This window comes from Lathamus discolor, chromosome 3 (genome assembly GCF_037157495.1).
Source record: "Lathamus discolor isolate bLatDis1 chromosome 3, bLatDis1.hap1, whole genome shotgun sequence".
In the NCBI taxonomy this organism is placed as follows: domain Eukaryota; kingdom Metazoa; phylum Chordata; class Aves; order Psittaciformes; family Psittacidae; genus Lathamus; species Lathamus discolor.
Window position 1 is genome coordinate 23,780,723 of NC_088886.1, and position 25,817 is coordinate 23,806,539.

The following is a 25,817-nucleotide window of genomic DNA, read 5'->3' on the forward strand; positions in this document are numbered from 1 at the left end:
TTGTAGCTCCCTTTGCTAACAGAGTGTGTTTTAATTGCACTTGCTCCTGCCTTGTGCGTGTGCTACCTCTCTGCCCGTGTTTGCTCAGGAGCAGTTTGGCACACGTGGTCCCCATGTGTATTGCCTTTCAAGCTTGTACCCATAAAAACCCACGCTGTTTTATATGCATGTCCTCAAAGGGACTCTGGCACCATCCTCCTGTTTCGCTGTGGGTTATTTTCCCACCTCCTGGATTTTCGGGAAGTGAAGAGGGTGTGGGAGCAGGGATGGGGCTGCTCGCTGGTGCGCGTGGGGCTGCCTGCATTTAAAAGCACCCTGTTTCATCCTGCTTTAAACCAAGGAAACCTCGATTTGAAATGATCGCCTTTCATCTCATTTTGTGTTTGTTGCGTTAGTTGTATTTTCTCCTAAAGGGATGCTGCATCTCACTGGTCAGTGGCCATTAAGAAATGCTAATTAGCAGTTCGGTATTCCCTGTCCGCTAACCTTCACACCCCCTTCTTCCTCACTGCTTGGCTCGGCAGCATCCAACCACATTTGATATGTCATTAACTGGGTTCACACTCCTGCGGACTGCTAATTTTTCTGGGCCCCATCCTTTGCAGGTTATAAACTGGCAAGCGGGGTATTTATTAGCATCCTGGCTTCCCGTGGCCCCTTGGGCTTGGTGGAGATTTGCAATGCAATTAAAGAAACGCATGAAAGACGGTGCCTTTGACTCCTTTGCCTTCTCTGTAATGAACAAGGTAGTTGAAAAGTAAAGTCTTAAAATACCTTTTTGGGTGTAAGATCGACTTGAGGAGCTAGAAAGCGCAGCCGGTGGGTCGAGCCCATGCTTTCTGGGCACTGGATAATTCGAGGTCCTGAAATAGCAGATTTTTGATGTCTTCTTTCTGTTTCCTTGAGTTTGGAGGAGCTGAAGGAGCTTTCCCTGCCCCACCAGTTTCCAGCCCAGCTGCTGTGCCCCGAAATGGGGGCAGCACAGCCCCACATGCCCCAATTCCCCCATTCCCCATCACCTTCAAGGGAGCCTTGGCAGCAAAGGGTGGTAGAAGGTTCTTAACTTCAATGACTTTAATAGATTATCATAAACTCAGGCCTTAATACAAGCTGTCATGATTTCAAATTATCTTACTTTTAAATTAAATAGATTCCTTTTTAAATACAAAATCAATTCTAATTTTTTAGAGGGGTGAGATTTTTCAAAGGCACCGAGGAGCTGGGCATATTTAACTGCTCTGGAATATCTCCTCGAAATATCTAATCAATTTTTTTTTTGTTAAATCCCAGCTAAGCTCTTGGCTGTGCTGGCTGATGCTCTGGCCTAGGCTCCCCTGGGTTAATTACGGGATAGCATGGTGGGTTGTGGAGATATGAGACAGATCATTGCAGTGATGTGGGCTGCTGCTAATTGGGGTGACGGGTCACCAGCATGCCTGCCCACCCCGGCTCTCCTTCCAGGCTGCACAGGGAGGCAGTGAGATGTGACACCCGTCGGCTCTCATCCTCATCCCACATGTCTCCCCACTGCTGTGGACTGTGGGAGGTGTGTCCCCCCCCATCTGCCCTCAACCCCCAGCTCCTAAATGTCTCCAGAGGAGGGAAACAGGAGCCAAGAGGCTGCGGGGCTGTTATCCTGCTTTTCTCCCACTTCCGCATCAAGTGAGAAGAGTGTTCCATTGGGTTTTGGTTGGGATTGCTTGGCCCTATTCATCCCACCTGGATCTGGGTGCTGGCTGGGGCTCCCAAAACTGGTGGAACGCAGGGCAGCTCTTTGGTCCCAGTTCTCTGTGGTAGGAAAGCGGTTCTTGGGTCCGGCTACCAGACCCTGGCTTGACTTGATTTCCAGGGGGGGAGCTGGCACCCCGGCATCACCCCCAGAGCACCCCTTCCCCATCACATGCCGCCGTCTCTCGAGACTGGGGCACAGCAGAGGGCTACAATGAGGCTGGTCCCACCATGGGACCCACAGCATCGCTCCAGTGTGAACCTTGCACCTGAAAATAGGTGTAATGGTGAAATAATGGAGCAAATATTAAGAAATTCTTAAGTACCTAGAGAACAAATGAGTTAAGTTATAACAGAGGAGCTCAATTGCCTAGCTTAGATTGATTGAATTGCTAAATGAGCCTGACTAATGGAATGGAGTGGATATATCGGACTTTTACTCAAGATCCTGAAATAATTTCTCTAATAAGATTGTGAGCCATTAATTGAACTTGGCTTTGATCCTGGACACTGTCACATGCACTGAAACCCGGTGCTATGATCTATGTTCTAATGTGCCTGGCTGAGAGGGTGGCCCCCGGCACCTCCCCTCTGGGTGGCTTGGAGGGTAGCCAGGAAGTTCACCGGGGGGGTCCCAACACAACCACAGCAGGGCCTGTGGTGGTGAAGGGACCCCAAAAAGTCCCTGTCTCAGCTGCCCTCCTTCCCCTTGGCAATACCCACCCTGGCAGTGGGGTGTGTTTAATTCCCCTCTGCTGCCAGCAGCTGACTGCCTGGCTGGAGTCCTAAACCCAGTTCCCATTGCTATGGGGAGGATTTGGGGTGGATGCTTGGGGTTTACATCTATTGCAAATCCAGGCCTGCCACCTTCTTCCTGCATCCTCCTGGAGTGGTTGCTGCTGCTGACGGTGGGACATTGTCAGTAGCATCCAGAGTGCTGTGGGCTGCCAGGTCTGCCATGTGAGATGCTTGCCACCAAGGCCTGTGGCCTTGCAGAGCGTCAGGAAGGCAGAGAAGAACCTGGCCTGGAGCACTTGGTGGGATAGGACACTCTCATCTAATACGGTTTGAGTGCAACCTCCTGGTGGGACCATGTTCCTGCCGTTGCTCTTGGCCATGCAATGGAAACCTCACCTCTCCACATCCCTTTTCCAGCTGAATGATGAGGCCAGAGTGGATGAGGTGATCTGCTCAGAGCCACTGAAGCACTGAGAACACCCTCATGCCTGGTCACCCTCTTCCAGGTGATGGAGCCCAGCACCAGCTTCAGCTCTGATCAGGGGCAGCCCTTAAAACCCAGAGGCTGGGATGGAAAATGCTGGAGGAAACTTGGCAGCATCCCTGGGAGGATCACAGGTCCTCCAAGGCCAAACTGGTGGTGACCGAGGCTCAGAAGGGAGGCACAGGGTTCACATCCTCATCCTTAAGAACACCTTGCCCCATGCTGCATCCATCGCTGACCCGCTTTCTTACTGGGAGCAGAGGTTTTGGTGGTACGGCAGATGCAGAGGCCCTCTTGTATGTTTTTTCTTAAGAAAGGAAAAAATCCTAAGGAATAGGGATTTTGTCTCTGGGAACCCGTTGCCACAGCAACCGCGCATCCAGCTGGCTCCAGCGGCAGCAAGGCTGAGAGGGGATCTCACTGACCCAGAAAGCAGTGGGGGGAGCGGCCGTGGGGCTGCTTGGTGTTTCAGTGGTGGGTATCCAGGTCTGGCAGCACCAGGCAGGGTGGGCAGGAGACCAGTGCTCAGCCAAAGGAGCAGTGTGGGTCCTGGCCCCCTCTTTCATCTGGATGTGCAGATCGATGCTCCCATCTCTCTTTATTCACTCCCAACCTTAATTTCTCAGACTGCATCCAGGCTCATGCAGCTCATGCTCACTCCTGTTCCCGCCCTGAGACCTGTCCCAGTTTTAGGGACCAGACTGCCTGTGTGGGTGCTCCTCAAGGACCCCCAAAGCTTTACAGCATGTATTGCCCTCCTGGAGTTGCTTGTGGTCCCAGTGGTTGAGGAGACCCTTGGGCAGCCTCACACCTTCCTGATGCTGCTATCTCACCTCTACCCTTCTCTTCCCATGCTAGTGGTGTTTGCTCCTGGGCTGCGTCCCATTTCCTACCAACATAATATTCTATTCTAATCTATTTCATTATATTCTATGTTCTCTTTTTTATTTTTGAATGCTTGCATAGCCAGCTGAATGGAGGCTCTGAACTCATCTGTCTTGGAGTCCTGCTGCAGAGTGGTCCTTCATATGAAGGAATTTTTTGCCTGGTGGGATTAAGGCAGCCTCTGGATGGTGACGGCTCTGTCATTAACACTGGTGTCCTTTCACTTGTAAACTTCTGGGTTCTGTCTCTGCAGCCAGCCTGGCTGTGGCCGGCAGCTCACCCCGTGAGCAGCACTCTGGAGGCTGGGGGATTTCTCCAGAGAAGGAAAGATTTTTGATTTCCAAGTCCTGGCTGCCCCGCCACGGCTTAACTCTGCGAAAGCACCAGAGGAGAGCTGGTATTTCTGATCCTATTTTGCTGCCCTGTAGCGAAGGGACGATGCTTGGGATCAATGCTCACCCCATGGCACTGGTACTGGGCTCTTTGGGGTCTGTTCTGGGATGTGGTCTAAGCTGACCCTATGATTGGCTTTGCTGTGGGGCTTTTATTTGCTGGTGATGGGCTTAAGCAGTGATCTGAACTCTCCACTGTGTCCTGTCTGCAGAGCCTGAGATCTGCTGGGGAACAGGCAGGGGCTTTTTTCAGTATTTGTAATTTAAGGGGCGTAAAGAATCTCTAAGGAACCCCCTAGCTGCTGGTGGCACATCAGCCACGGAAGGTTTGGGTCTGTGTTCCCCATGCAAGAGGAGAGGCAGTCCTGGCTGGCGCTGAGGCATTTCAGTAATTAGGATGACTAACGAGCATAGCAGAGCAAGCAGCTATGGGGGATACAGAGAGCTGGCTTTGCTCCCAGAGGAAGCTGATCCAGCTGAAGAGTAACCTGGTGGAGGAAAAGAGTTGGAAAAGGATTGAAGAGAGTGGCAGGAGGTGATAAGGAGACCCTGGTTGTGCCCTTACTTGTGCACATTGCTTGTGATTGGCCCAGCAAAGGCTGTGTGGTCAGGAGCACTCCCCACATCGGGTCTGTGGTCCAAGAGAAGCCATCGCCTGGCTGCCAATGCCTCCATCCCCATGTCTTTGGGATGGAGATCTGCCTGATGGACAGGGGAAACTGGGTGCAGGCAGCACCTTGACCTTGGGTTCTGGGAGCAGCACTTCCCAAGAGTGGGGGTGCGGTTCCTCTCTCCTGCACTCGTACCTTCCTTCCCTGACAAAAAACCCAGCTGCGATGTCACCGTCACAACACACTGGCTGCCTGGGAAAGCAGATATTAGCAACCCTGAAATATCCCAGGGACAGGCTCTTGTGCAATGGGAGACGGTTACCATGGAAACCTCCTTCAAATAAAAAAAAAAGGAAAAAAACCTCTGAAATTTAAAGCAGCCCTTGTAGCTCAGAGGAACTGTAGGCCTTATTATGGGTTTTGGCACGCCCTGCCCCCCCCCCCCCTTTTTCTTTTATTTGCTCCAGCTAAAAGCTCTAGGAGACAAGGCAATTAGTTTGAACATCCCAAGGGGAGCAGGAGAGGGAGGGCACGGTGCTGGGGACCAGCTGCCTAGGCTGGTGGGCTCCTAGTACTCCTCTGTGTGGGTGCCCCGCGGACACCCAGTGCCTTCTCTTAATGGGATTTCTCCAACACGGAGGAAGAAGCAGGGTGTTTTTTTAGAAGAGGTGGGTTAAGACTTAAAAAACTCCCTTCCTAGTGCTGTAGGTGGAGGGCATGGCGGGTGGGTTGGTGCGAGCAAGGGATTCAGGGCATTGCAGGAGGAGTGAGGATATGGGAAATGAGTACAGGGCACAGCTCCAGGATGGGGGCAGGTGGCTCAGCGCAGGTCGGGGTGACTTGTCTTGATGTGTGTGACATGAGGAGGTAGTGCCTTTTTTCCTATCAAAAAGGGCAGTGTCCTGGTTGGGGGGCTCCTGTGGGGATAGGTTGAGCTGTCCAGCTTCAGTGGGGAAGGGGAGCTGCCTGGGAGACAAGACATCACACTCACAGATTTTCTTGCCAGGGCCAACTTTGTAGCTTGTGGCTCCAGGGTCCCAGGGGGGCCAAGACCAGCACAGAGCAGAGTTCAAATTGCTGCGGTGCTCTCGGCCCGTGTGCTTCCCCTAATGATGTCCCCAGTGTCTGTAGCCACTGGGAGATCTCCTGGAAATGTCAGGTTTGGACTGGAGAGCCTGCTGTGCTTGCCACTGCCCCGAGCTCGCCCCAGGCTCCCCTGTGCACTGCTTTCGTGGTGGTTGTGCTGGTGTGAAGCTGTTTTCCCCATCCGAGAGCTACACCTCCCCAACTTTTGCTTCATTGTTCAGCCAGAAATAGCTGGGCTCTGGCTTTTGCCACTTCGGGGGAGCTCTGCAGAAGGGCAGTGGTGGGACTTGAGAGCCATCACACTGCAGGCTTTCTTGCTGGCAAAAGGGACAAGCCAGGGAGTTTGTCTTTGCCGACACGACAGGTATGGCCTGGGAATTTGGGGGGAATTATAAATGTCTCTGTTGGCCCATGAGTGGGGAGCTGCAGGAGGCTCATCCCAGCTCATGCCAAGGAGCACCTTTAGCTGGGCTGGGATGTGAGTCCAAGCATCCACAAGCAAGACGGTGCTTGAAACATCCTTCCAGGGTAAAATCAAACTGATTTTATTAGCTGCTCAGCAGAAGTTGCTCTCTTCCCAGGTGTGCCATGCTTCTGGCATGCTCAAACCTGATGGGCAGGAGAAATAGAACAACCACTTTTGTGGATGGTGGAAATGCCTGTAAGCCAGGGAGGGGAGTACATTCCATGAGTCTAACACACTTAGTCAACCTTGCATCTGGCTTCCACAGATTTTTGTTAGCATGTTTCCCTCTTTTCTTGCTTGTTGAGCAAGGCACATTACTGGTTAACAGCAGGGGGACTCAGCCTCAAGCTGCCATCTGAGCATCCCTCAGCAGTCTCCCCATGCCTGCCACCACAAACTGGGGTGAAGAGGTGTTGTGCGGGCACTGGAGCTGTGGGCTAAACAAAGGATAGAGGTTCCTGAGATGGACGTGGTGCATGTCTCCCCACGGGATACTGATGGCATGGTCAGCCTGGGCTGGATCTGGCCTCTGTAATTAAAACTCAGCACTGGGGGACAAAGGTTTTTTCGTGTGCTGTGGGATGAAAGGCAGCATGCATGTGAAGCACAGCCATGCCAACGAGGTGATGCAGGGAGGGCAGGAAAGGATGGTGGTGTGGTGGTAAATACAGGAACTTGCAGTTACCTGGTGCTCATAATCTGGCAGAGCTCTTTGCTCTTGAGATGCGAAAATGCAGCTCATTCCTCACCTTAATTTAATTTAGTTTGCTTACAGAGATGCTGCTTATTCGCTAAAATGGGATGCTGCTTCCCTTTGGCACAGGGGGAGCAAGAGGCAGCAGCGCAGAAATCTCCTAGTCAGGGGGGTGCTGTCCTGGCTGGGGTGGCCTTCAGCACTTGGCTGGGCCAGAGCATCCCAGTTTCATCCCTTTTTTCCCAGCCATCCCGGATTTCAGCACCAGACTAAGAAAATCAGTAGATTTTCCTCCCTTTTATTTTTGTCCATGAGAATGCAAGGGCACTTTCTGACTGTGGTTGTGACATGGGGATTTCTTTCTCCCTGCCAAGGGGGTGAGCCCTGCCTGAAAAGACAGGCAGGTAAATACAGGCAGGGCCATACTGCTGTGTGATTACATTAAAGCTGATGGGCGCTGAGACCAAAGAGCGGTGTTACATAATTTGGACTGCAATGCAGAAGTGCTTGCTTAATTTTTAATTATCCAATTGCTGCATGTATGTAGTGCTCGGTCTGGGAAGTGGGGCTGGCCCACGGCACGTGCAAGGGAGCTTGGCTGGCAAAGACAACGGGAAAGTCTTCCCTCATGTTGCTGTCCCTCCCGGCAGGGCAGGAAGAAATGCGTTCCAGTGGCACTGACACACACAGCAGGAGCAGGGCTGGGCTGCAGCAGCTGGGAAGGATGCTCTGCAGTCGCCACAGGGAGCAAGGGGTATCCCATTGAGCAGTGGGAGACGGATGATGGTCTGCAAAGGTCTTTGAGGTTTCTCGGGCTCGCAGTGTTAGATAAAGGGAAGACACTGTGGTTGCTTTGTATCCAGATTTCCTGTAGCTGCTGGTAAAAGAGCCTCAAGTGCCTCCTGGGGTGGGTTTGTTAGGATGCAGGAGAAACGGGGAAGGAACTGTTGTAGACCTCAGCTGTGAAGCACCATTTCTTCCCCTCCCTATTTCTCCCCCTCTTTCAAATCCCCGCTCTGCACTTTGTGTCCTTCCTACAAAGGCAGCCACCTTGGAGCAGCTTAGGCTTCAAAGTTCCAAAAATAACAAAGGTTAAAATAAATTAAAAAAAAAAAAGAAAAAAGAGAGTTCCTACAAGATCAAGTCATTGCCCCACTTGCACCTGGGCTCAGAGCTTCAAAGTGGCTGCAAAGAGCCCCCCATGGCATCCTTTGCAGGGCATCTTAATGCTCAGGTTCCTGTCTTTGTCTTCTTGAAGTCATGGGAGTTTTTGCAGCAGCCAGGACAAGGCCACGGGTAATTGCATCCATTGAATGTGGTGGGGGGCTTACTGCTTTTGCTGCCTGTGGGGGCAATCTGGAGAAGATTACTCATGGAGGAGAGGGACATGGTGGTTGTGGTGCTGGGCAAGTTCGAGCAGGTGAGATTGGTGTCCCCTGATCAGGCAGGTGGGCAAACAGCTCCTTGCAGGAAGGCTCCATCCTCAAAGTGGTGCTTTGTGCCTCTGCTGGCTCCACTGATTTATATAGATCATCAATATGACAATTATATACACCTGCAGATTTAATTACCTCCATTTTTGCCAGGCAGTGACAGATTTATACCTCTATTCAGTTCCTGTAAATCTGAAACAAGCTTGACTAGACCCAAAAGCCCTCCCATTGATCACTGCGTTCTGGCTGGTCTCTGGCCCTCTTGACAAGCTCTTCCTTCAAGAGTGATAAATTCGAGATGCACAGTTGACTTTTTTCCCTCCTCCTTTTTTTTGTTTCCTTCCTTTTTTTTTTTTTTTTTTTTGTTATTTTTTTACCCTTCCTCCTGTTATCTTTCAAAGCCTTTCCACAAACTTGAACACAGGACTTAAAACCAGGTAAGACCTAAGCGCTGAAGACTTTATGACATTAGGCTGCAGTCAGCAGCCCATGCCTGCCTTCTCTATTCCAGTATGGGGCCACTAGCGGGGAGTCATCCTGCTGCCAAGGCCAGCGTCAGTCCCTCCAGGAGAAGTGGGAGGAGGACCACCTCTTAGAAGGTGGAAGAAGGAACTTTTGGCCCCGCTGGTAGCAGGAGAGTGGACAGGTTTATTTTGGTCCTGTTTCACTTCCTGGGAGTGCCACCTCATCCATCCCATGTCCCAGAAGACCCGAAGGTCCTGGCTCTTCCCCTAGGAGATGAGGAAAGAGTGGTTGCTCTTGTTTCCTGTGCCAAAATAATGTCTAATTTGCCTGACCTCTTGGCCTTGGCACAACAGGCACTTAAACAAATTAGTGTGCAGGAGCAGGCTGAAGTTTACCCTTGAAGTGAAGTCCATGTCATCACTGTAATGCATCCCCCTCGCCTCCCCCTCCTGTCCCACCACTGCCGCTGCCTGACCTCGCCTGTACGATATGCTCCAATGTCTTGCTAAGTGCCTGGCAGATGGGCTGGAGTGGCTGGCCATTACCTTCCCTGCCAGCCCACGACGGATATAAATAGTGCTTTGCCTTCCTGTGAAAATCGCTGGCTGGCTTGGAAAGCTGAAGGTAATCTTGGCAGGTGTCTTGGGTCTGTGGGGTCTGATGGCATGGAGGGATGGGGTTTGGAGAGGGGGAGTAGCTGCCTGGGTGTTGAGAGGCTATCTCAATGGAAAGGAGCTGGCTTGGGGTCTCCTTTCTCCAGCAAGGCTGTGCCTGGAGGAGCAGAAGGTCTCAGCTGTTCCTGAAGGGACATGTGGATGCGGGATGCATCCTTGAAGGGTGGCCTAGGTAGCACCTAGCTAGCTTTGTAGCCGCCTTCCATCCCCAAGAGACTGAGCAGTGTCGGGGGAAGCAGTTCTGTGGTCCCTTGGCATCTCCAGCCGTGACAAGTTGTTGATAATTGGGGAAAAATGTTAAGAACACAGCATATATAGCATGTCCCTTTCCCTACAGACAAGGTCTGTACTGCAGGGATTTCTTTAGCTGGGATTTACTTCTGGGCTGTCTGGCTCAATAGCTGCTATTGGCTTTGTCTCCCCTGAGTTTGGTTTGTTTCTCAGTGCTTTCATACTTTATGGTGGATGAAACAGAGCCTTTATTTTTTATTTATTTATTTTTTTTAGTTTTTACACGCCTAACTCTAGCAAAGCAAGAAATAGTGAATAACCATTGCCTTTCCCACTGCTCCACTGGCTTCATGATTTTATAGGCTTTTATCATGTCCATGCTCAGTTGTTTTCCCTGCTGAGGAGTCCTAATGCAGTTGGCTTCTCCTCTCCATAAAGCCATTTGCAGTATTTCATCTTCCTTGTACCCCTCCTGTGATCCTTCCAAACTTTGCCTTCTCTGTAACGAGATGGCTGACCTGAATACTGCTTGTAGGATTCGACATCAGCTTGCTTTCACCAAGTTGAATTTCACCTGCCCACTTCCTTGCCCACTTTCCTCCAGCACTTCACAGCTTTAGCTTTGAGGAGACTAAATTTAGCGTTGGTGACCAACTTTGTCATTCGCCTCCTCTTCTGGAGTGTTTCTGAGCAGTCGAGGTCCTGACAAAGATCTCCGTGGGGCTTCTTGGTAACCTCCTTTCATTGTGAAAACTAACCTCTTACTAGTTTCCCACCTGGTGGGCTTCAAGAGGACGTTCCCTCTTATCCCAACCCCACTTGGGAAACTGTGGGTGGATTTTGACAAGAACGCTTTGTAATGAATCCATCAAACTGGATCACCCTTATCTGCTGGCTTAGAGTGCTGAGTGACCCATGCACCTACCAGTTCCCCTAACAAACTGTCCAGGGCAGGAGTAGAATTTTCTGGTCTGTAATTTTCATGATCCACAAGAGCCTTTTTAAGACACTGGGGTCTCCTCTGCCAGGTTTTGCTTCCCCGGTTGTTCACCCTTTCTGAGCGATAGCTGTTCTGGTGGAGTTCTGCAGCTGGCCTCCTCTGCTGCTCGGAGGTGAGCACCATCTGGGATGAGGCGTTCATGTCCTCCATCTCACTGATTTGCTGGGAGGTGATTTAGCCAGCACAGTAGTTTTCCATGGCTGATTCAGAGCTTCTCCATCATCTGGGCTCTTTCTGTGGAGATCTGTGTTTCCCTCTGGAAGAGGTGAAGTGATAGCATTACAGGTTGGGATATCAACTCCAGATATGGTCCTTTCTGGGGTTTATTTATTTGTAGGTTGTTGCCACACAGTCTCTTAAGTTTGCTTTTGTTAACTGTCATGGTGTGGGGCTTTGGTTTTTCTTTTTCACAAGACCATGTCTCCTGAGTGCTGGTCTGGAAGGTGAATTTGTCTGTTTTCCCCCATCTCCTCTACAGTACCCGGCTACAGATATGACCAAACTAGCAAACTAGGAGTGAGAATTAAACATCAGCGAATGTCCCAGTCTGCATTTTTTTCTTTTCCCCGGCTTTGGGTCAAAATTGACAAATGTGGTGGAAAAATAACTGTGGAGAGAATGTCATACAGGTGTGGTTGAGCTTGTCCTTGGGTCCACAGGGAATAACAGGGGTATGTCGTGTTTTAAGGTCAGCAGCTGCAGAGCAAACTTGGTCAACTCAGACCCATTAATGATGAATCAGTGTCCTTCACTCTGGACGCAGCTGCATGACACAGTGTCACTCCCAGAGTGATGGAAGGTTTTGTTTTAAAGAAGGGGATGGGCAAATTAGGGCTGTGGCATATTCAGGACAAAAATTCCAGTTCAAGGCTACAGCATGGCAACAGCTTTGAAATGTAATTCCTTGACAACCTTCCCAAAAGCAAAGGCACCCTGTGTTCCAAGGAGAAACCTGGTTAGCTGTCAGCCTTGCTATGACAGCTAACGGCTTCATGTGTACCAGCCCCACAGGCAGTCATTTTGGGATGGTCCTCTCTGACCTAGCCAGAGAGTGGATGCAGTTGCAGTGGATGCCTTTCCTTTGAGCCTTTAGGTTCTCCCATGTCTGTGGAAATTTTGCCAAAGGTGCTCTCTTCCATGAAGCAGGTTCCTAGTAGATATAGTGCCATTTGTATTTGCCAGTATGGAAAAGGTGGATTGTCTTGAAAAGGCAAAATAACCTACAGAATGAACTGTTTTTTTCTACCTGAGCCTGGAGCTAGGGAAAAGAATGCAAATAAAATATGTCAGTGATGAATGTGATATTTTTTTTATGAGGGCTCATAAAAACATGAATATTATCCCATGAATGATGTATCACTAAAACCTTGGAAGTAAAAACGAGTTAAATATCAGGATATGTGTTTTGACATCTGAATTGATACGAATCAAGGCCCGAGGCCCAGACAGAGAGTGCGAGTGGCTCATGGTGGGAAGGTGTCCAGGGTTACTTCAGACACTGGACATCCTTGGAGGATTGCAAGGCCAGGGCTTGCTTTAGCTGAGTTACAGCCCTTTGAAGAATGTGCAAGGTTTAGACACAGAGCAAAAGCCTTAGCTAATGGGGAACTTAAATAAGAATACAGTCAGGTTCTGGATGGAAAATAAGGCAGGTTTAAATGTTAATGAGGAAATACAAGTCCAAGTCAAAATCTGCTGTATGAAATGGGTCTGCAGAGACTGGCACTATGGCAGAGTTCATTTGACTAATCGGGAGTGTCTATTAGTGCAAAACACTTCCAAATGGAAAGGAAAATTGTTTTGCCTTTTTTTTTTTCATGAAAATGCTGGTGTGCAGTTTTAGGGAGAGTTTCTGTCTTTTGTGTGCCACGATGTTGGGTCTCAGTGGGAAGATGAGGATAGAACAGGTCCATATCAGTGCTGGGCGCGGGGGCCACAATTTTAACATTGCACCAAGTCAGGCACAGAATTGGGCTGTGACCGAGCTGCTGCCTTCCAAAACTGGGATATGCAGAGATGTTTCCTCCAGAAGGACTGGCTTGGCTTTGGGTGGGATGGTTGTTCCTAGAGAAATGAGGTTATTTGGGATGATCAGTAATGGAGAAAGTAAAATCCACTCACCTCCAGCAACTTCAACTGGACTTTTGTCCTCTCTTTAGTTTGCCCCTCTACAACCTTTTCTTCCCTGCTCCCTTCCCTTGCAGATGGTCTGGGAGGGGATCGGCTGCAGCCGTTATGTTGAAAGCATCAGGCTGGGTCTTCTGAGGCTGCTGCTCCTGTAGATATGAAGGACCTGGGCCACGTTTGATACCAGGTGAATGCAGCACAGCCTAATTAGTGGTCTCTTACTGTTATTAACCCCTGACTCAGGTAGGCTATTTTTTAACAGAGGTGCAAGCAGTTAATACTAGTGCTAATGCCTTCATATCCAAGCCCTTAATGAAAGCCATGCAGGGACCAGGCCTATCATCAATATCTTTCAAACTTTGAACTTGAAATTATCCTCTCCCCTCCTGCCTTTTCCTGGAGGGAGGAAGCTGGCAGGAGCTTTCCCACATTCTCTCACTTTCCCACCTCCTCCCGAATCTCCTGGCCCTGTGGAATGAGCCGGCCAGCAGGGTCGGCACTTGCAATCCATGGTAGAGCTGAGTCCCTGTGCATCCAAATAAATGGCCCCAGCTGGCTGCATGGGTTACTGTAGCATCTCCCACCAGATGATGAGATGTCTGCTTGGACAGCAAGATGAAGATAAAAGTGGAGTGCATTGGACTGGGAGAATAGAGAGCAAACAGATGCCGTTAGGGAGAAAGCTTGCTCTTGCTCTTGCTCTTGCTCTTGGTCTTCTTTTTGTCTTGGTCTTGCTTGAACCAATATCCAGGAGAAATTCACAGACACAGTAAAGCATTTATATGTATAATTTTTTCAAGCAGAATCGGATGTGGTAAGGGCAGTTAGCATGTTGCTAAGACCTGAGAGGAGAAGAGAAACAGGTCCAAGGATGCAGCTCCCTCATGAAGACACTGCCTCAAAAGCGCTTGCAGGAGCAGGGATAGTGGAGCCGTGTTTCCTGCTGTGTGATGAAGGGGTCACAGCATGCTGGTTTGAGGTGATGGCAGTTGATTTCTGGGGTGTTTTCCTCTGTTTCTAGCACTTCAGACTTGTGCGTGATGCAGCTGCAGGGTCTTGCTGTGATGTCTGGTGGGAGAGGGCAACATGCTCAGGCTCTGTGGCTGGATTATGCTCTTTTAAAACAAGAATTTCTTCTCTCTTTTTTTTTTTTTTATACATTTTTCTTTTTTAAAATAAGCCTGTTAAAATAAATTTGAAATTATGACAACCTATTTTAAGGCTTAAATTTACTATAATCTATTAATCATTTAAATAACTTCCATCAAGGAGTCCTCCTCAAATATTAATGAGCTGAAGGGTGCTGCTTTTTCAATGATATGTCAGATCAAGGGAAAACATCTTTAACAGTAGCTTTCTAAATGTCACAATGTCATATACTTAATATCTATTATTTTCACTCTTTACAATTGAGCAAATGCTGGTATTTACATTTTTCCAAATGTCAGTACGTTGAGTTCCTGTTGTGCATAAAAAGCTCTTGCCTTAATTACTCCTAATTTCACGTTAGCAGGCAGGTGAGGGAAGAATATTTTCTTACATTTGAGCTAGTTCATTTGAAGTTGAGAAGCCACGGGGAGTTGGGGAATCGGGAAAGCTTGTTTTCCCCTTTCAGCCCATGAATAAAACCCAGGTGGGAGAGGAGGAGATCTGCTTTTTCGAACCCTCCTGGCTCCCAGGACCAGGTTTTCAAAGGGGATCTGTGTGCCTGAACACACAGCTCAGCGGTTAGAGGGAATTTCAAAAGTGCTTCTGGCTTCCTAGCTGCTTTAACTCCTCTCAGTTTTGCTCCCCAGTGGCATTGAGGAGAACTCAGCATCTCTCTGCTTGGGACACTCAAAGCGCACTGATTGCCACCAGAAATGTGGCCCGTGCTGAGCAGAAGCAATCTGCCAATTCACTCACTGGGGCTAATGTTTCTTTTGATTAATCAAATCAGTTTGGGAGGATGAACCTGGTTCCTGATGCAGATTTCCTCCCCCCTCCCTGGTAGCTAGCTCACTTAAGGCAGCCTAATGAAATTAATTAACAGTAAATTTAAAATGTTGGGTTTTGGCACTGTAATTGAACTCCAGTTTTCATTTGAAGGCAGCATGAAACAAGCAAAATACAGATGACAATTTACAAAGCAAGACAGGCTCTTTCCCGTCAAAATGAATGGCTACAAATGGGATGGAGCAGACGGGTCTAGCTGGACCATTCCCACAGGGCAGAGGCAGGAGGGAAAGCTGTGTCTCGCTGGGAAACTCATCACATTTTTAATCATCATTCCAACATATGCAATTGGAGCTTATATTTTCAGGAAAAAATAACTAACTTACAATGCAAGGCTCAAGCTGATGGCTGAGATCTAAGTGGTCTGAGATGGTGATCAAGGTGATCTGGTCTCAGATGGCAGTGGTGATTAAAACAGTGCCCATCTCTCCTAGGGATGTGCTGCTGTCTCCTCCCTTTTGCTAAGGCCCTTTGCAGTAAGAAGTCCCTAAATTTTGGAGTCAGCCAAATGAATTTCGTTTGGTTTGGCATTCAGTGTCCTGTGGCATGATTCGTGTTCATGTCCTTAGCTGTTCCTCCTGCTTGGGTGTCCTCTGCTGCTGTCACTCCTCAGCCCAGTCACGGTTTAAACCTAGCCTGTAACTCAGTACCACACAGCCACTCACTCACCCCCTTCTTCCCCCCACCTTGGGTAGAATGGGTGGAATCGAGATGAGAATCGAAAGACTGTAAACCCCACAGGTTGAGGTAAGAACAGTTTAATAACATAAGTATAATACAAAACTACTGTTGCTACTAGTCCTAGTAATGATAAGCAAAATAACAAGGGGAAAGAATATAAAACTGAAAGGATAAAGGAAAAAACCCCAATAAACACAAATGATGCACAGTACAGTTCCTCACCACTTGCGACTGATACCCAGCTCGACCTGAGCAGTGATCTGGACCTTCTGGGTAACTCCCCCACAGTTTATATGCAGAGCAGGATGTGCTGCTGTGTGGAATACCCCTTTGGCTAGTTTGGGTCAGGTGTCTTGTTTCTGCTTCCTCTGGGCTTCCCGTGCCCCTCCTCACTGACAGAGCATGAGAAGCTGAAAGTCCTTGATCAGGGTAAGCCTACTGAGCAACAGCATCAGCGTGTTATCAGCATTGTTCTCCGACTGAAGCCAAAACACAGCACTGCGCCAGCTAATAGGAAGAAAATTAACTCTATCCCAGCTGCAACCCGGACACCCAAATCTGTGCCACTGCCTTCAAACCCTGAAGTTAAAGGTAGTTAGGGGAAGTCAGAGTGTTTGGGCATGAGGTGCAGGTACATCTGCAGATCTCAGGGCTGAGACCTGTGTGGGGAGCTGTAAAATATGGTTGAAGATGGAAAAAAAATGCACGCTGATTACAGCCAGAGTTGCCGGTACAATTGCAGCCAATGTATATTTCTCCATTCACAAAGGATGGGAAATATTTTCTGTCTGTGGTAACTTGCAACATGGTCCCAGTGATCCCATGAGTGTCACTGAGAAGCCTATATCCTCTGCTCCCCATGGCTTGTGTTGTGTTTAACACGAAGAATGTGGGTGAAACCCATCCAAATTAGGGCCGGAAGGATGCTGCTGGGCTCCCCAGCTCTGGCCCCGAGATGCTGTCAGTAAGTGCTTTATCCCTGCACTACATCTGTCTTTTTGCTCTCTTACAAAAATGTGTAAATACAGATTGAATTCTCCATCTCCCCCTTTTTCTCCATCACTCTTCGCTGCACTCTGGCAGCATCTTTACATCCTGACAGAGGTTGGCTTTTGCGCCAGGAGTCAGGATCATATGGAGTTTTCAAAGCTGATTTTCTTTCTTTCCCATGCGGTTGCCAATCCACATCTGGATATTACCTTTTTGGTTTTACTCCACTTTGACCCTTCAGGCTGTGGGTTGTATAGGGCAGTAATGGTGCTGGCAGGAGATGACTGGAGGGAGCCTGCTGTGTGTGTCTCTTAATCCCTTCACCCATTTTGGGGGAAGAGGTGAATGTCCCCCATCACCCCTCTCCTCCACATTTCCTGTGTGACCAGCTTCGCTTTTGCAGAGATCTCGGGCAACACGGATGACATCCCACTGGTGCGCTGGCGGCAGCAGTGGCTGGAGAATGGCACGTTGCTCTTCCACATCCACCACCAAGACGGGGCCCCCAACCTGCCCGGCTTCGACCCCACAGATGAGCCCCAGACCGAGTCGGCAGAGGAGGAACTGAGGATCCTCCACATCTCTGTCATGGTATGTGATGGGAAGGCTGCCCCTCTTTAGGCGTCCAGAAGCTTGCAGAAAATATAGGGGCCATATATTGCCATTTATTTCCCCATCTGGGTCCAGCTGACCTAGGACTGGGAACTGAGCCCACATTTGAGGGCTGGTTAAGATGCCCTGGACACCTCTCTAAACCATACTGCATCCAGGGTGCTTTAACATTGGGCTGTTTCAAACCTCTCCGTTAATTTGCATCGCTTTACAAATATGTTTGCAGGAGTGCCTTTATCTCTGGGGGGCTCAGGGTTTTGAAGGTCTCAACCACCTTAACCCAGGGTTAATTCACATTGACTTTGTCAGGAGCCCTTTGCCCAGTGGATGATGCCCGGTGTGTGCTGCTCTGGCGCACGGCGGGTGTCAGGGTGCCACTGGGCACTGTCACCGCCACTTTCATCAGTGCTGCAGCCCTGTGGATGCGGTTTCACAGCGTGCAATAAACAAGAGCATGCCATGTGTGGAGGCAGATACGTGGGGATGAGGTTTTTACGGTAGAGAAAGGAGGGCAAGGCAGAGATCTGCATGTCACAGGTGGGTCTGTGGTTTGTTGGTTGCGGGTTTTTGTTATGTTGGAAGAAGTTTGAAGAATCCGACAATGTTTGTGCTACTGGCAGATAATTAGCTAGAGACAATGTGTTGCCCAGGCTGCAAACTGGCTGTTTAATGGTGCCTACCCTAATGAGAGCGTCGATAGCTCTTCCAGATTGCAGCCCCAGGCCAGGTTTCTCCTCCATCATTTGTGCTTGATTAGTCTCGAGGAAAAAAAGTAATCACTGGCAAAGCCAACCCCAAAAACATTTTGCACTGTTACCTTATTTTATTATTATCCTTTCCCAGCTGCCTCTGAGAGGGTGCGTCACTCCAGGAGAGGCTGGCCCCCGTCTGCCACTGTGGTCTTGGTCAAGATTGAATCCTGAGATAGGAATGCCTGAAACAAAGCTCATTATAGAGCTGATGAAAAGGATGTCTGCAACTCATTGCTGTCATCCCAAAGTGTGTACATACACATCGAATCCTCCCTCTCCCCCTTTTTCTCCATCACTCTCAGCTCTGCTCTGGCAGCATCCTTACGCCCTGACAAACAGAGTTTGGTGTTTGTGCCAGGAGTCAGAATCACGTGGAGTTTTCAAGGCTGATTTTCTTTCTTTCCTGCATGGTTGCCAAGAGAAGAAGTGTGAGCAAGGGGCTGTATCCATCGTGACAGCAGACCACATGCAGACCATGAGAGAAGCTCTCCTGCACCCGTCCGGAGCAGAGCTCCTCTGCAGCTGTCATATGAGTGCTGGGTGGGGGGAATGAAGGTAGAATGAGATTTCTGTGCTCCCATGAAGGGGAATGGGGTGTCTGAGGTGGTGCCCTGACACCCTCCAATGAGCAGTGGTTGGAGGGGACTCCAGCTCTGGGGTTTATCCTCTTTTAGAAACCTCTTGGTATCTCAAGTGGCCACACGCAGCTTTTCCTCAGGGGTAGTGTGAGCTCTCAGGCTATCAGGGTAGAAGAAATTTACTTTCAGTTGAATAACAGGTCATTCTGAGAACCGGATCTGCAGTCCTAAACACATGTTCATCAGCCTCACTTGAGCTCCAGCTTGGTCTCCCCTGTTTATCAGCATAGGTGTATGGCAGAGCTCTCTGGTGTTTGGGGGATTTAATGTGCCTACAGAGGGCAGCCAAGGAAAGCCAAAAATGCCCTGGTATTGCTTCCACCTGCTTGCGACCCCTTCTGCAGCTGGACCTTTCCCAAGAGCCATGACATGGGTGGCCATGTCCAGTGAGGATGGGGCTAGCCCCACTTATTTATGGATCAGAGGAGCTCAGAGGGATTTGAACATGATACAGAATTGGGCCCTGACTTTACCACTAAAATCCACAGTATACGCATGTCCAGTCACAAATCCAGTGACAGTTTTCAGCCCCAGTGGGAGATTTCCCATCCTCCCAGCTGCAGGCTCCTGGCTGGAGAGATGCCGTGAGCCAGTCAGCCCTCCTCCTCTGCTGGACTGCTTGTCCCCTTAATCACTGGAGCTGCTTTGGGGTTTGGGTTTTTTCTTCTTAAAAAGGGAATTTGGAAGGAGCCTGGGAGCGTGTCGCAGCTCTGTTGTCCTGGGAATGAGAGAGGGTTAAGCCATAATGGCCATTAAAGCTTCTTTTCCAGCTGCCTCTCCTGCTTCTCATTCAATAATTCCCTTGATGTTTTATCCTAATGGAGCAGATTATTACTATTATCTTAATTTATCAAGATCACCTGTTGCATAGAAAAGAGAAGGGAGACCAGAGGCACGGGTGGACACGGAGCTCTTAGCTGGCTCCGTATGCTATTATTAATATTAGTAATATTACTAAAGTTAGTATTATTGGAAGATGGGGCATAAAGTTCAGCTTGGGCTTTTCTCTTACTGCCTCTGTCTGTGTGCAGTGATGATGTCTCTGCAGGGGGTGACTTTGGGGACAGTGGTGGGGCTTGATGCAGTTTCTGTGTCTGCCCATGCTGCGCAGGAGCTTTCTCAGTCTCTTCCCCCTGGGCGTTCCCCAAACAACGCTTCAGTCATCTGGCTGTCCTGAGCCTTGATCTCCTTTAATCTGTGCTGCGATTTCGGCAGGATACCCTGGGAAAATCTCCCAAGATTGAGAGTGACAGCACTGAAGCCGGTTGGAAATGGGTCAGAAAAAGTTGCCTGTAGGAGTGTTTGCCTGGAATAAATCTGATCTCTGCTTTCAAAGACGTGTTGTGGGAGAGTGAAACAAAACATGCGCTGCTTTAAATGCTGCTTTTTCATGCCTCAGTGGTGACTTCAAAGCGGGTCCAGCTTCAGGCAGGCTTCAGCTGGGAGCACTCAGCCAGCGCTGAGGACTCCATGTGCCAGCACCCTCTTATCGGCATGACCAGGCTCCTTTCACCATTGCCTTTGCTTTTGGCCACACTGGAGCACCCCTGGAGCATTTGCATCCTCAGGGGGTGCCTGGCAATGGTCCCTGGCTGAGCCCTGCTCGTGTTTCTGCCCGCAGGGGGGGATGATCGCTCTGCTGCTCTCCATCCTCTGCCTGGTGATGATCCTCTACACCCGTCGGCGATGGTGCAAGCGGCGCCGGGTGCCACAGCCCCAGAAGAGCGCCAGTGCTGAGGCGGCCAACGAGATCCACTACATCCCCTCGGTGCTGATCGGGGGCCACGGGCGGGAGAGCCTGCGCAATGCCCGTGTGCAGGGCCACAACTCCAGCGGGACGCTCAGCATCCGTGAGACCCCCATCTTGGATGGCTACGAGTACGACATCACGGACCTGCGGCACCACCTCCAGCGCGAGTGCATGAACGGCGGGGAAGACTTTGCCAGCCAGGTCACCCGCACCCTGGACTCACTGCAGGGCTGCAATGAGAAGGCCAGCATGGACCTCACGCCAGGTGGGGATGGGATATGGGACATGGGCTGAGCTGGGTCCTTTCCAACCCGTTTGCTCTTCATCGTTCTATACAAATTTGCCTAGAGTATTTTCCTTGGTTTTCTGTTTTTTTGTTGTGTGTGAGAGGTTGGTAGCATTCTGAAGGTGCTTCATTGCTGGGAGACTTTGTAGTCAGTTGGGAGCAGTCGCTGCTGGCTGAGACATGGGTAAGGCAATGCAGGATGGAGCTTTGAGTGAAAGGGCTGTGGTTCCTATGGCCCAATTGAGAACCAGAATGGTGTCCCCTCCAAGCTACCTCATGGTGACCTCCAAAATTCCTTCCTGTATCCCAGGATTTCAAGTGTCATTTTTAGCTGAGATTTTTTGTAGCAAAATTATACTTGCCATCAGTATGATACAGAGTCAATGCTGTCTTTTGATCACCAGTGCAGCTTCTTTGAAGCTTGTAACATACTTGTTTGTTGGCCCTATTACCAGCTGACCCACCCAACTGGAGCCTTCTGAACTGAGATGTAGTTTTGGAAGGCCATAGTCTGGACCCTTAATCTCTCCAGGCATTTTATTCACACACCTGGGTATGCAGGAGTGACCCGACAGTCTGAATGTTAAATCTCAGCCTTTGGCTAGCTTGGTGGGGGTGTTGGTCCCCCTCAAGCTTTGAGGAAGTCATGAGGGTGCAATGGGGCAGGTCAGCCCATTGGCCATGGCACCCTGGTCACCTCATGCAGATGCTGAAGATGGATCCAAGAAAATCGCTCTTTCTCTCTCCTTTTCTAAAATCTTTTCTGCTGAAAGATTTTGCCTTCAATTCTTCCTGCTCAGGGAGCGATAACGCCAAGCTGTCCCTGATGAACAAGTATAAGGACAACATCATTGCCACCAGCCCTGTGGACTCGAACCACCAGCAGGCCACGCTGCTGTCCCACACCTCCAGCAGCCAGCGCAAGCGCATCAACAACAAAGCGCGAGGTAGGGGAGTCCCTGGGGCAGACAGGGTGCTCTGGGCTTCCACCCACCCATGCTCCAGCAGCTTGCTCCTCCTTGGGATGGAGAAATAGGGCCAGTGCTGGGCAAAAGCATGGAAAGAAGGGTTTGGGTAGGGATAGCTGAAAAAGTGGTGTCTGCAGGGATGCAAATAGTGTTGAGTTAAAGATGAAGATGGTGTCAGGCTTGGAAAATATTATAAGATACCTGCGTGGCCATGGGGGAAGGTTGAAAGGCAATGGGAACCCTGGCAGGGAGCACGGCTGTTCATGGTGGAAAGGGGAGCAGATGCTGTCCCTGCTGTGCCCAGCAGACAGGGCTCCTGATCTTCAAGGCATGGCTTGCCCTGTACCGGTAATGTTGGATGTGGCAGCTTGGGGTCACACAGTGCCAGCCCTGCCATGACTACACTTGGTGTCCCCTGCAGCTGGCTCAGCGTTTCTCAACCCCGAGGGGGACTCGGGGACAGAGGCGGACACCGATCCCCAGCTGACCTTCTACACGGACCCCTCACGGAGCCGGAGGCGCAGCCGAGGTGGGTGCAGGCATGGAGGCGGGTGGCAAGCCAGGGCTCCTCTTGCCTTGCTTGCTGTTGTCTCTCTGGGTTTGGAAACTTCTCACTGGTGAACAATAAAAACCCAGGCACAGTTCATGCTGCTGTGGGCAGGCACCAGCCCCCATTCCCACTGAGTGCTGCCGCTGCTCTCCGGTGCAGTTTCTCAGCAGAGGATGAAATATATTCTGATTTTTTGCTGGAGGCTTCTCCCGGGCTCTGGTGTGTATTAATGAGTAACACGCTTCAAAGGCTGGCCCGTGAGCTCCTGTGCTGCTGCTCGGCACGGTGCTGCCGTGGGTTTGCTCCAGCACCATGCACATACAGTCTGCATGTGCAGCAGAGGATGGGGACAGGTTTGGTCCCCAGGCAGGAGTCTCGGCCCACTGCCCTGCATCCTCCCTTTGGGAGGTTTTCTCCTCTGGGAAGGAGAGTTTGTGTCTGTTTTCCTTCATTGAGCCTTGTTTGATGGATGGTGCCTTGTTTTCCTGGTAGCAGTGGGAGTGGGAGTCATCTCCTGTGCTGGGGGCTGGGAGGTTGGTTTGGGCTTTGTCGCTGCAGGGAATAGCTCAGCCTCCAGCCAGCTTTTTCCACTCAGGTTCTTCAACTGAGAGATTTAAAGTCAAAGACCTGCACGCCCTAAGGAGTTAGGGCTCTCCAGTGCTTTTTCAAAGGCATCCAGGAGGCTGTTGTCATGGCAAAATTAACCTGAGAGAAGTGCCATGAAGAAGGAGGGGAGGAAAAAAGAGACATTGCATTTACCTTTCTTCTCCTCAGTATCTCTGTTCTGCTTTGAAGTTTTGCTGCTGCAAAGGTCTCAGCATGCTGCAGTGCAGGGGTGCAGAAGAGAAACTCCCAGAGAGACTATCTCCCAGAAGAGCCCTGCTGCAGCAGGTGGAAGGGAGGGTACCACAGCAAAGGCTGCTCCATTCTCTTGAAAATCCAGAGCAATTCAGCTTGACTGGATTGATGCTGGATTTCCAGTGGGCTGGGCAGGGTCCCTGCACCCTGAGATCTCCTGGCTGCACCCCAAGGTCTTCCTGGGTCCCCCAAGTTTGACTTTGCTTTAATGTTTTTCAGTGGGGTCCCCTCGAAGCCCTGTTAACAAGACCACATTGACCCTCATCAGTGTGACGAGCTGTGTCATCAGCCTTGTGTGCTCTTCCCACATGAACTGCCCTCTTGTTGTTAAGATCACCCTCCATGTCCCTGAGCACCTCATTGCTGACGGTGAGCCCGCCACTGCCTTACCCACTCCTCCTGGCCCATTCTGTAAGCTGTGATGGAGGAGAGGAGAGAATGAAGGAGAGGACAGATGCAAGATGGGTACAGGATGGAGGGAACAGGCGTAGAACAGAGGGTACCAGTATACATGGGGGATGAATGAAGGATGGTGGGGATGAGCACAGGACTGAGGGGATCTTTGTGGGATGGAGGGATCAGGTGTGGGATGGAATGGACCATCATGGCATGAAGGACATCAGTATGAGACAGAGGGGACAGGTGTGAGACTGAGGGGATGGGTGTGGGATGGAGGTGGCTGTAGTGGGACAGAGGGGACAAGCACAGGATGGAGGAGGCTGTCACAGCATTGGAGGAGACAGGCATGGACAGAGGGGACTATCACAGGGCAGAGAGGATGGGCATTGGAACAGAGGATTTGCTGTGGAACAGACAGGGCTATAGAGCGAACCATCATGGGATGGAGGTGGTGGCAGTGGGTTGCCACTGCTGACTCCCCTCTTGGTGGCAGGGAGCCGGTTCATCCTGCTGGAGGGGAGCCAGCTGGATGCCAGTGACTGGCTGAACCCGGCGCAGGTCGTTCTCTTCTCCCAGCAAAACTCCAGCGGGCCCTGGGCCCTGGACCTCTGCGCCCGGCGCCTCCTGGACCCCTGCGAGCATCAGTGTGATCCTGAGACCGGTAGGTGGTCAGATGGTTGCAACAGGTTTAGGAGCTCATCTCTGCCTGCTCAGCCTACCTTCAGGGGGAAGTTGCTTTCTTGCCTTGCTCCACGCGAGACAATGAAGCTGCTGGGTGCCCCATGTGGCTGCAGGCTGGGTTTGGCAGGGAAGCACGTGGAAAGCCTTGTCCTTCCAAGACCCTCATGTCCTCCTCTTTCTCCATAGGTGAGTGTCTCTGCTACGAAGGTTACATGAAGGACCCTGTGCATAAGCACCTCTGCATCCGGAATGAGTGGGGAACGAACCAGGGGTGAGTGTACCTGACAGCATGCCCGTGCTTGGACCATCCACACACGAGCTGCTGGGCTTCAACAGCAGCATAGTAAGGCTGTGCCAAATCCTCTTGAGTAAAAGAGGCATCCTGGTGAATCATAAGGTCAGTGCCTGGCTGAGCTCTGCAGCAGGAGTGCAAGATGCAAGGATTTCTAGTCTTTGAACTAATCAGAGATGATGTAGAAGAGGCCATGTCTAGGTTTCAGAGTAAACACCCCCTAAAGAAGATCAGGGCTGCTCCTCTTCCCTTTGCTGGCACTCTCTTTGGCATCTTGCATTTTGTGGGGTTTCAGTTTGGGTGTATGAGGTGTCAGAGGAGGGCTGAGTTTGGGCTGTGGGCCCCAGTGGAGGAGGGAGGCCTCGGGTTAGGGATGCCCTATTGAAAATTGGGCAAATCGGATGCTTCAGTGCCATGGCCTGAGGGAACACAGCAATCACTGCTCCACAGCTTTATACATCTGAAAGTGCAAAGGAATTTCTTCTCATGTTTTAGCAGCAATTTGGTGGGGGATCCCAAACGTTCCCATCTCTCTGTGACCCTGGGCATGCTTCAGATGGCCCTTAACACTCATGAGTCTCTGATGTGCAGATGGAGACTTCCAGGGATGGCTGGAGGTAGAATGACAAGCTGGTGCAGAAAGCCAGGACACCCCCAAACTTGGAGGTCCCATGTGCATTAGCATCTTCCTTCAACCCCGTTTTTCCTCCCCTCATCTTGCTATGCTGCAGCTGGATTTGTGGCGGCCCTGCATGTGGCAGGATGCCCTCTCTGAAGTCATTAGTCTTCACAGCAGGGAGAGAAAAATCATCAAAGGCTGGGCTTGGCAGCACCCTGAATGTGCTGCTGTGCTGGAGGATGGCAGCCGTGGGGGCTCCCCATGCTGGCTGGCCCTGCCTGCAACCCTGTTCACCGGGGCCTGGGGGGAGCACCACTGCTCTGTGTGCGTTTTAAAAGCAGTTTAGCAATTGAACCCCATGTGGAGCACCAGCCAGCCACAGGAGACAAGGGCCACTGTCGTTGTGGGTGCTCTGACCTGAGCTGGGGCAGGGCGATGCTCATGACGCAGGTAGCCGCACGCTGGGGATGTGCTGAGTGGTGTGGTCAGGGTTCCCAAACCACAGCTGGGAAAATACAGGCAGAAATACAGCTTCCTGCCCTGTTCATCCCCCGGGGACAAGTGTCAGACAGGGATGTCCTCAGCTCCTCTGTGCCCATCTAATAAGAAGCACTGAGTGATGGTGGCTGGTGCGTGTGAGGGTGTATTAACCCTGCTGGGGACTTGACCATTTCGGGATGTGTTTGGTTTAGGAATGGGTTAGAAAGAGCCCACAGCCACCCACAACCACAC

At 50.5% G+C, this 25,817-nt stretch overlaps 1 protein-coding gene across 21 annotated transcripts in view; it reads left to right on the forward strand.

Annotated features, from left to right (window-relative positions):
- ASTN1 (astrotactin 1) overlaps positions 1 to 25,817 on the forward strand; it is a 221,150-nt gene that overhangs the window by 142,277 nt on the left and 53,056 nt on the right. For all 21 annotated transcript variants that reach the window (XM_065674131.1, XM_065674137.1, XM_065674125.1 and 18 more), the window contains 7 exons: positions 17,084 to 17,271; positions 20,304 to 20,697; positions 21,519 to 21,665; positions 22,108 to 22,215; positions 23,314 to 23,463; positions 23,987 to 24,154; positions 24,361 to 24,445. In XM_065674131.1, the coding sequence (XP_065530203.1) occupies positions 17,084 to 17,271; positions 20,304 to 20,697; positions 21,519 to 21,665; positions 22,108 to 22,215; positions 23,314 to 23,463; positions 23,987 to 24,154; positions 24,361 to 24,445 (1,240 nt within the window). The remainder of the gene's footprint in view (positions 1 to 17,083; positions 17,272 to 20,303; positions 20,698 to 21,518; positions 21,666 to 22,107; positions 22,216 to 23,313; positions 23,464 to 23,986; positions 24,155 to 24,360; positions 24,446 to 25,817) is intronic.